The 11,563-nt window shown below is 30.3% G+C and overlaps 1 protein-coding gene across 1 annotated transcript; it reads left to right on the plus strand.

Annotated features, from left to right (window-relative positions):
* The first annotated feature begins 3,410 nt into the window (after positions 1–3,410).
* On the plus strand, positions 3,411–10,020 carry LOC129306713 (inositol transporter 4-like). Its single transcript, XM_054947431.1, has 6 exons — positions 3,411–3,716; positions 4,039–4,109; positions 6,258–6,593; positions 7,341–7,448; positions 7,882–8,487; positions 9,295–10,020. Exons 1-6 carry the CDS (start codon positions 3,584–3,586, stop codon positions 9,784–9,786), a joined length of 1,746 nt encoding a protein of 581 aa, XP_054803406.1. The 5' UTR covers positions 3,411–3,583; the 3' UTR covers positions 9,787–10,020.
* Positions 10,021–11,563: the final 1,543 nt, after the last annotated feature.

Genomic DNA, 11,563 nt, shown 5'->3' on the forward strand with positions numbered 1-11,563 from the left:
AGGGCATTCATGTTAAGCCTTCAAGTGCAGTACACTTTGGCACAAGCCACCACACTTCAATGAGTATGCCAAGAGCTCTCAAATGCTTTAATTCTAGCTAGAATCTCTTTGAGAAGTTCTTGTTGCATGTTGGCCCAGAAGTTAAAAGAAGTTAAAAGTAATAATTTTTTTTATAAATAAAAAAAGTTCCTGTTGCATGTTGGCCCAGAAGTTAAAAGAAGTTAAAAGTGATAATTTTTTTTATAAATAAAAACAGAGGGAGTACTTCCAATTTCTTAAAATGAAAAAAAAAAAGATAGTTTCTAAAGGAAATCTAATTAACATTTGATTCAAATTTCAAATTAATCAGACGAGGGCTCTGGTAAGAAGGAGGTGAGGTAAAAAGAAGAAAGGAGAGGAGGTGTTGCTGGCATTGGTAGTGGCATACAATAAATTCATTAAATATTTGAGATTTACAAATGAATGAACAAGAGTTAGGTTCGAAATACTGAATGAATATCAATTAAATTTTCAATAATTTTTTAAAAAATAAATTAAAAATATCAATTTAAATTATTATAAATTCAAGAGTTTCGATTACAAATAAATATTTAAATATTAAATATAATTTTTAAATTATAATAAAAAATTTGTTTGTAATCATTTACATTGATATTTATAATTTATTATGTAAAAATATTTATTAAAAAATTTAACTGTCATTAATTTATTTTTTAAAAGACTTAACTCTCATTTTTCTCGTTTATAAATGGGCAAATGGTTCTTATCGAATCCAAACGACCCACAAAAGAATTTCACAAGAATTGAATGTGCACTAAATGCAGATAGAAAGAGGTCCGTTGCATGATGCCCATACATGGAAGTGTGTGTACTATACAAAGTACAGAATCTGAGGGGCGAACCATGACTCATTGCCAATTCATCTTTCCCAGGAGTAATTACTTATCTCTTTTATTCTCTCCGTATATCTTTAATCAAATAAATTTTATAATCTTATTTTTTAAAAAATAAAATTACAAATTTTTAAAAATGTTAAACAATTTAATGCTTCATTTATTAAAGAATATTAAACAGGAAGAATATATAAAAAAATAGTATTAAAATAATATTATTAATAAAACTTTATTTTTATTAAAATATCTTATATTTTAAAATGTTTATTTTTTTAAAATATCTTATAATTTAAGATGAAGATAGTATATATTATCTCCGTATTATAATATAAGTCAATTTTAATTTAAAGTTTTGATTTTCTAAACATTTTATATGCTTTTAATTGTGCCGTTGAGTGTGATATATAAAATATTTGACTTATTTAAAAATCTTCATTAATTATTCAATAAAGTAATAGTGTAATCAAAAGAAAATATATAACACCTGTTTAATATTTTATATCTTAAATTAAGTAAAATTAAAAAAATGACTTATTGTAATTCAAAGGGAATATATATATATGTATATATATATCCTCTGTGTCCATCCGTGAGCTTTTAAATTTGGAGTCCCTGGAAGAAAGAGGAAGCAAGACGAAGCATTCTAAGACTAGGGGCTTTGTGTCTGTGAGGTGAGTCTCTGTTTTTTCCTCTCAAGTATACTTATAAATCTCATAATTTTAATTGTAATACTAATACTAATACCTGATAGCTTTACCTCTTCATCTCACGAAATGTGAACAAATATGAAATTGGATTTTTTTTTGTGGGTTTTTTTTTTTTTTAAACAAGTGGTTGCGCTAGAATGTAGGATTGAACTCTTAATCAGTCACTAATAAAGGTCGGCAGATGGAGACCGTATGTTTGAGAGTTTACGAGGAAACAAAGGAGTCCTTTAATGAATTATTCTCTCCTTTTCTAAACTTTTTTTTTCCCCTTTAAATATGGGAAGTTGTCAATATTTTTTTTAATAAATGAATCATTATTCTCTTATTATATTAAAAAGAAAAAAAGATATATTTATAAATTTATTTTGGAAAAAAGGATTATTTTTTTGTTTAGAACAATTAAGAGCAGAATGAAAATATTATTATGCTTTTAAGTAGATAATTAATTTTATTGATTTACGTGATGTAATTAAAAAAATTTATATACAGAGATGAAGAGAGTAGAATAGAATAGGAGGGATGAGAATATAATATTTTATTGAGAGAATGAATTTTTATTTAAAGATAATTTTACTTTTAAGTCAATAAACTATAAGACTAAATTGTTTGATTTAAAGTTTGGGATTGAATCAACAATCCAGAAAAATTCTGGAATTAAAAATCATAACGCTCCTGACATTTTTAACTAAATTATGTTTCTAAAAAGTTTCATTAAAAATTTAATTTTTTAAAATTTTTATATCTTTTTAAACGTACTTTTGAATATAATCAATATAATATTTGACTTATTTAAATATACTTTAATCAATTACTCAATAAAAGAAGGGTCTAATTAAAATATATATATATATATATATAACACATACTTAATAACTTATATTTTGAATCAAGTGAATTTTTTTAAAAAAATAACTTATATTGTACTAATATTGAAGGAATATGTTTGCTTTTATGCAATCATTTTAAAACTATTATAAAATATAAAATTAACGATATCTAATTTTGGAATTCTATGCCGCATACATATGAGATTGCCAGTGTTAAGCTCAAACTGAGAGCCCTCAGCGACAATAGAAACCGACAATGATGAGAAGGAGGTTTCAATCCTTATCTTTACCAGACAAAATTCAACTTATCAATTTTTCAACGACAAACTATATATATATATATATATATATTTCCTTATGTTGATTAATTTCAACTTGTCTTTCCTTTTTCTTGTATCATAATCATAAATTGATATATTATATATAAATTTATAAATTCTACTTTCAGTCTCAGCTGTGGTAATTTTTTTCTCGTTTAGAATATGTCAGTATTATCTTTTGAATTTTTTATATTTAGTTCTTTTTTAATTTCTGGATAAATTTTTTTTCTCTTATATATTTTTTCCAAAAAATATTAAAATTATAACCATTTTAAACCATTAAATCAATTTAAAGTATATCCGGGCCCCGCCGGTCATTCAACTAGTTGAACTCAAATTGGGCTTTTCTTCCCAAAGTTCACATGCCAGTCACTATTTTCAGTTTTCAAATATTTATAAACTATACAATTTTTTTGGGACAAAATAAACTATACAATTTATAATAGAGAGAATTGCATTTAGGATCCTTAGAAGATACCACCACGTATTTTTTACAATTAATGGGTTAAAGTATATGTTTGTCGTGAAAGTATTTTTCGAGTAGCTATGAAATCAAACTAAAATTTAAAAGTTTTATAAAAAAGATTAAAAGTAATTAATTGATAAAAAAATTGGGATAGTCCTCAGAAAATGGCGCGAGCGAGCTTTGCTTCCCCATATTTTGCTCATATTGGTTGGAAGAAGAAGCGGTAAAATAGGAAGCAAAAGAACAAAAGACGTTTCATGTCGGGACTCGAAAAAGTTCAGAGTAATGAAATTCAAATGTCTAGGTTTCTGAAGAAAACACACAGCACACACAGTGATCAGTGAGGAAATCGGAGAAGAAGAAGAAGAAGATGGAAGGTGGTCACGGCGGTGCCGACAAGACGGCGTTCACGGAATGCTTCCGGCGATCCATTGCTTCTCCCTACATCATGCGCCTCGCTCTATCTGCCGGAATCGGCGGCCTCCTCTTCGGCTACGACACAGGTACTTCAATTCCCTCCTCCTCCTCTCTCTACAATGCATTCGGGACTAATTCGGATCGAGTCGGTTTTCAAGCTGAACTCCAAACTCTTCTAAAGGCATCTTTCTGGGCAAAACCACCTGTTCTGTTTTCTGGAATCACATTGGACTGTGACCATTTTGCAGAGTTTGGAAACTGAGTTGGATTGATTGTTTTATTATCGTGACTTCTTAAATTGGTTGATATATTGTGAGCTTTATAGATGAATAGAGTGCAGTACTTTTTCAAGTCTCGTCCCTTTCTCTCATTTCTTTCAAATGTGATTTCTGGTTCATGCAAATGTAGGTGTGATTTCTGGAGCTTTGCTGTATATTCGAGAGGAGTTTGAGGAAGTTGACAAGAAAACATGGCTTCAGGTCACTTTATCTTCTTTTTTTCTTTCTTTCTTCCTCTCAAATATGGGGATGCTCTGAAGTCTGAAGGATGAGGGTCCCCACTCAGATGCTTTTTTTCTTTTCCTTTTTTTATTTTTATTTTTTTTAAAGCTTTGAAAGAAAGAGACAAAAATATATAAAAGATTTTAATTTCATGCCAAGAAGGGGAAACTTGTGACCCAAATTTCAGTTTCCGGTGATTGTTACTTGGTGTAAGGTTGCCTTTGAAGCATCTCAGCGTTCTCTCTCTTTTTTCCTTTTCTAGTTAAAAGTGGTCCCCAGCAGGTAATGCGAAACAGCGAAAGGGCAAGCTGTTCGCTCACTTTTTTAGAAAAAATTGCAAGTCAATACAAATCATTAATAGTGTGTTTGTGTGTGTAAATATAAATCTCACAGAAGCAGCTTTTTATCTTGGAAAACACAGCCACAAGAGGTCTGATATCTATTTAACGAGGTAGATAACAAAATTCACCCTAAATTGTAAATTCAAAAGTATATCTTAAACTTATTATTTATATAATATTTCTTTTTAATTAAAAATGATGTAATTTAATTTGTTATTAATAAAAGTTAATTTTAACAGTTAATTGATCAGAAAATAATAAAAAAATTTCAAAAATTATAAAAGAAAGACTGTAAAAAATTCATTGATCCTTTTTTATAATTGTTTGAGCACATATCTATAAGTTTTGAGTTATTTATTATAATTTTTAGAAACCTTTTTTAATTATTTTCTATCAACTAAATGTCAAAAGTTAATTTTTATTAATAAAAAATGTTAAATTATATCATTTTTAAAAGTTAAATAAAAATACCATGCAAAAGATAATTTTAGAGTATCAAACGTTTTTAGACCTATAATTGAAAAGTTAATTTGCGCATTTATTCTTGTTCAAATATTGAGATGAAAGGAAAACATCATTGCATCAATGTGTGTTGAAAAAATTACTCATTCTATTAAAAAAAAGATATTTTTAATCAAATTATACTCATGATAAGTTAATTAATTATTTTTAAACTAATATTTTTTTATATTTTTTATTTAATAAGGCGTTATACTTAAAGGTGGAGTGTTAAGTAGTTTATTTATTAATAGGGTTTTTTAAACATACTCATTAACTATATATTAAAAAACTAAAAATATTTTATATTTTGTAACATTTAACATCATAAAAATGTATTCTATTTTTGAATGGAAGAAGCACATATTGACAATTAAGTCATATTTATAGATTTATAGATTTATATATAATAAAATATTATGTAAATACATTTTAAAAATTATTGTTATTAATTTTCTAGACTAAAAAGACTTTGAGTTTTAAAAATTTACTCTAAAAAATTAAGGAAATTTATATCAAACTTATTTTAAAATTATAATTTATTTGAATATTGACAGTACTTCCTTAAAATTTTATAATAAGATTCTAAAACTCACTAATAACTTTAAATGCTGAGTATAACTACAAGTTTGAAGATTCTTGGACATAATTGTGGGTCCATTGGAAAAGAAATATAATTTTTTTTATTGATTTTAAATCCTTAAAGATAAGAACTAAAATGATTGGTTTTATTAAGGAATATATTATAGAAGTTAATTATCTAGTTACACTTGTTGCAATTATTGTGTTACAAATTTTTAATTATCAATACAGCACAAATGGTCAAGCTTGTTTGTAATGTTTTAAAAACAAAATCTTATAGTTATACATCACTCCTTGGCTAAACCTTTTTTTTTTAAATAAGGGGGTAAATTCTATAGATTTCTTTTCAAAATAATTAAAATTACAATTCTTTATTTTCTTTGAACTTTAAAATTCACAAAAATCTCTCCTACAAACAAAAAGTAAGCAATCAATTTGGTACTAACAGATAGCTAGTTACAAATTTTAAACAATCAACCAACTCGTGTAAAATGCATTGAAACTTAGTTTGCAATAAGATATTTCTTTTCGGGATCAAATGATCATCAATGCCAATATATATTCTGAAAACAAAATCTTTTAATATATTTCAATATTGGTATCCAAGGCTGTGCAACTTTTTAAAAATGCTGATACCTGTGCATTGCAAAAGTTCTTTGCTTGTTACATATATTTATCCATACTGATAGTTATACACTGAATTCAGGAGAACATTGTGAGTATGGCTGTAGCAGCAGCTATAATTGGTGCTGCAGTTGGAGGATGGATGACAGACAAGCTGGGGAGAAGGAAATCAATTCTGATTGCTGATGTTTTGTTCATTGTTGGAGCTATTGTCATGGCGGCTGCTCCGGCTCCGTGGGTCATCATTCTCGGGCGAATCTTTGTCGGTTTGGGTGTTGGAATGGCTTCCATGAATGCTCCCTTGTACATCTCTGAAGCTTCTCCTGCTAAGATCAGAGGAGCCTTAGTTTGCATTAATGGTTTCCTCATCACTGGTGGCCAGTTCCTCTCATACCTCATCAACTTGGCTTTCGCTAAGGTATATGCTTCAACCTACTTATCTTTTTGGTATACTAACTTTCAAATGTAACACTTAACTTTGTTACATTATTACAAAATGGTAATATATATATATATATATTATGTGTAAGTTAATATTAATAGCTTGTTCACATTATTGTCACATGATACAACAACAAGCATTATCTTATTGTGGAGTCAGCTACATGAATTGTACAGCATCATTGTTTTCTATCAACAACCAAGCCTTTAGATATATTGTCAACTGAAAGGTGTCAATATACTCATACATGCTACTATAACTTTATGCTCTTGTTGTCTCTTAAAGCATTGTCACATGATACTTTAAGATATTACACAATAATAAATCCATTACTTGTAGATGTTAGTTCACAGTAATATGTAACTTTTGTTCTTTGTATGATAGTTTAGGGTAGTAAAATGAAACAAGTTTCCAAAGTTGATGGGGCAAAATAATAAATAGACAAAGCTGAAATCAGTGTTCCTCCCTTGGGATATTTGCACAGTGTCCATCACTTTCATTTGAACTATTAAGATCAAATTCAGACCCTCTAAACCGTGTTTATTTTGGTTCAATTTTTAATACTTGGAATGGTTCACATCAAGTTTGATCAGTTTTGGAGGTAAATACCAAATGAACTCAGAATTAGACTACATTTTGAGAGACTATAGTGAAAGCTTAAAGCTTTAGAATAACTCGTGTTTATAGGGCTAAGTTTTATCTATTCAATTTGACTTGGTTCAGACATCTTGGACATGGCGTGGTATGCTTGGAGTGGCTGCAATTCCAGCTTGTTTTCAGTTCATTTTGATGTGTTTCCTTCCTGAGTCACCAAGATGGCTCTTCAGAGAGGTAATGCATAATTAATTTTTTCTATATCTGATTAATCAAATTCTGTGTAGGTTTTGATGCTTATAAACTGCTCTGATAGTTATTTTTCTCTCTCTTCTTTTAGGACTTTTCTCCTTTAGATAGCATTGTTTCTGATATCATGCATGAACATGAGAATGAATCACTCTGGCAAATGACTGGCTCTCATGAAGATTCTTTACAAATAGTTCCATGCTCTCTGTTTCTCTTCGTGGATTTCTATTTTATAAAAATGTTTTATTATAACCTCTCATGAAGAATAGAAGGGATTTGAAATTACAAAGAAGTTAAAATAAAATATGGATTTGGATCACCAAAGACTTTGCATCCAAATTGAGACGTGGTTGAAATCCAAATTCAAATTCTCATGCATCCAAATGTACCCTAAAGAAATTCATAGTTTCATTTTAAGCAGGGAAAAGAAGATGAAGCTAGGAAAATCCTAACAAAAGTTTACCCCCCTGGTGAGGTTGAAGATGAGATGAGTGCTATGCAAGAATCTGTAAGAGCAGAGAAGGAAATGGAAGCCTCAATGGGGAATCATTTCACAGAAAAATTGAAGAGAGCATTGTCAACCCCGGCGATTCGAAGAGCTTTGTATGCAGGCATTGCAGTTCAAGTAGTTCAGCAGTTCGTAGGCATCAACACAGTCATGTATTACAGCCCGACCATCGTTCAATTCGCTGGAATCGCTTCCAACTCAACGGCTCTTGCACTTTCTCTGGTCACTTCTGGGCTCAACGTGGCTGGCACCATCATAAGCATGCTTTTGATTGATCGATTCGGGAGGCGAAAATTGATGCTTGTCTCCACTGTTGGAATCATTGTGTGTCTTGTGATTCTTAGTGGTACATTCTTTCAAGCTGCTAAGCATGCTCCTGGTATAAGCAACATGGACACTCTGAGCTTTGGAGGGAATTCTTCATGCCCGGCCTATACAAAGGCCTCAGATACTTCTTCATGGAACTGCATGACTTGTTTGAAAGTACAATGTGCCTACTGTGCTCATGGTGATGATGAAGTAAGTACTTTTTTTTTATTTGTTTTCCTTCTTTACATATAACATGTTTTTGATGTATGTTTGACCCTTTTCTAGGTACATGTAAAATCCTTAATAAGATTACGCAGTCAAATTACCCCACCAGAAGTAACTGGTTTGTTCCCTCTTTAGTAAGCTTACTGTGTAGGAAACATGATCATTGTCACGGAAAAAGAAGAAGAAGAAGAAGAAGAAGCTAATTTTCTATTATGTAACTGATTTTTCAAGAAAACTTTTAAATTAGCTTAGCCAATTATAACAATCATAAGCATGTTGCATATATTATTACTTCAAATAACCTTTGAGATCTATGATTTATATTCATAATTAATTTGATTTATCTATCATTTATTGTTGGATTTACTTAAAATCTCCTTTTTCCTTTCTTTGTCCAAAATATAGGCATTGGATAGTTGTTAGAATTTTTTTCAAATATACCCTTATTTCATTTATTATTCATATTGAAAAGGTAATGCATTAAAATTCCAATTATTAAGGCACTTTTACGGCCATTTAATGAGGGTATAACTAGAAATATGCTATAATTTTTTTTCAAGGTTTCAACCCACTTTTTTTCGAAAACCACAAAATTGTTACCAATCTTATATTATTTATAGACCGGAGGGAGTATTTTCTTATGTTACACTCTTTTTCTAAATGCAACATTTTCTTGTTTTTATCTTTAATGCTCCGTCTACATTCATTTTGTAAATGGAGAAGATCCAAAACCATAGGCCAGCGTCTTGATCAGCCAAGAAGTAACCATTTCTCTCGGTCTCCTATATGCAGTTTTTGCCAGGAGCATGTTTGGCATCAGACAAGACTGTCCGAGAAACATGTCGTGGACAGCACCGAGTCTGGTTTTCCGAGGGCTGTCCAAGTAGAATCGGTATCCTGGCTGTTCTAATCTTGGGATTGTACATCCTTGCATATGCTCCTGGGATGGGAACAGTGCCTTGGGTTCTGAACTCTGAGATATATCCATTGAGATTCAGAGGAGCAGGAGGAGGCATAGCTGCAGTTGCAAACTGGGCTGCAAATCTCATCGTGAGTCAATCATTCTTGAGCATGATCGAGGCGCTCGGCTCAGCCGGCACATTCCTCTTGTTTGCTGGATTCTCTTTTGTTGGACTTGTGGTTATGTACCTCTTAGTGCCTGAAACCAAAGGTCTTCAGTTTGAGGAGGTTGAGGAATTGCTTACCAACGGATTCAGACCATTCCCATTTGACAGGAAGAAGAAGAATGAGAATGGTAAGTTAGGTGATAAGGCCTCTCCTTGATGATGATGCCACAGTTTTGGCTCTTACCTTCCAAAACAAGTAAATAAGCAATGAATGTTTGTATTATTTTGGTTCTAATTATTTCTGGTGTTGGAGCCAAACTAATTTGTAGGACTGTCTAATGTTTGTGGATAACAGTTTGTAAAATTTATTAAGAAGTTTGATAGAATATTCTGAATCATGTAGAATGTTGTAAGGAGTACTAGAGCATGATATAACTCAAGGTTGCCTGAATTTTATTCTCAAATTAGTTCTCGTTTTTTGTGTTTCTTAAGGAAACTTTGTTTTAAAAATGTTTTTTGCCCTATTTTAAAATTTCAAGAGAATGAGAACATGTTATAGCAATAGCACTTTCATTCATCAATCTTACCTGAGCGAAGAATGCTGGATCTAGATCGTAATGAATAATTCTCTAGTGGCAACCAGAAAGTAATGCAAGTCACTAATAAGTTCGGTCGTGGAAACAGATTTAAAATTATGTGCAAGATATTTCTTGCTACATTACTGTAAGCGAGTTGTGGGTCTGATGGCTGTTGTATCTTAGAGTAGTGTGTAAATAAAAGAATATAATGATGAGTTTTGTAGAGTATATTGATACATGCTTCCCCTTTAGAGTTCGATGGGCATTGTATGAACAACGCTGCCTTGTGATGTGCTTATTTTAGGTGCATGGAAGATTTCAAATTTCATGTATGTTTCTTGACTTGTTATTCTTCCAATCATGCTGAAAGTCACATCCTTTATACTTCTTGGGTGAATTACTGCTTTTTTGAAGCATTGTATCTCGAGTGCTAAGAAGGCAAAGGGTTGGAGATGTAAGATCAATGTAGTTGGTGACCCCACGAATGTGACTTATAATGTGACGCATAAAGAAATTTTCAATAATCTAATTAATATTATTATTAAGGGTGTTCACAATCACCAAAAGAAATAAAACAACTTCAATAAAAATTGATGAAAGCCAATTATTTGTAAGATTTGATTTTGCTTTAGAAATTTCAAAACCAAATAGTTTAGTTCAAGTTTTAATTTTTTGATTTTGAAACCTAAATCACACCTTTTATTTTTTTAAATAATATTTTATTAGTTGTTTACTTTCTAACTTTAATTTTAACTAAACCCCAGCTTAAAATGTGTTGGATTACTTTGTTTTGATGATAATAAATCCTTTAGAAGGATTGTTTTGGAGGGCATATTGAGAGAATAATAACCAAAAATAAAAAAGAAATCAAACTAGAGATACTCAAGAAGATTTGGAACAATATGATTTTATTTTTAATTCATAGAATTAAATTGTAAAGAGTCGTTGAAAGCTTGATTTCAAAAAGAAAATAGTTTCTATAATGTTTTTTGAAAGGTTAAAGTTAAAACAAATTATCTTCACATGTTTTAGAAAGCATAAAATTGCTTTTTCACATGCATGACTTTCAGTTAACAAGCTATCCACCTAAATAGCACGTTATTCGCTTTGAACATGATTTAGTTTTTGTTTTGAGTTTCTAATGATAAGCTTGCTATATCCTTCATTTAACTTTGTTATTTATTCACAAAACTAAGTTTTCCTCTTGAGCTCACTAAATCACATGCTAGTCACTCTATCTTGTGTGCCATCCATAGAATTTCAGTAAGTTGTATCCGAACTCTTGCATAACGTGTTAGATTATCTTCTTAGCACATTATCTGAGTTTCATTGGGTCATTTTTGTAACACTCTACTTTTGATCTTGCTTTCTCCATTACACTCAGTTTTTCTGAAAAACTTCTTAAATTAAAGTTGA

This window comes from Prosopis cineraria, unplaced genomic scaffold (genome assembly GCF_029017545.1).
Source record: "Prosopis cineraria cultivar Desert tree isolate PC_DT_omini unplaced genomic scaffold, ASM2901754v1 PC3, whole genome shotgun sequence".
NCBI lineage: Eukaryota > Viridiplantae > Streptophyta > Magnoliopsida > Fabales > Fabaceae > Prosopis > Prosopis cineraria.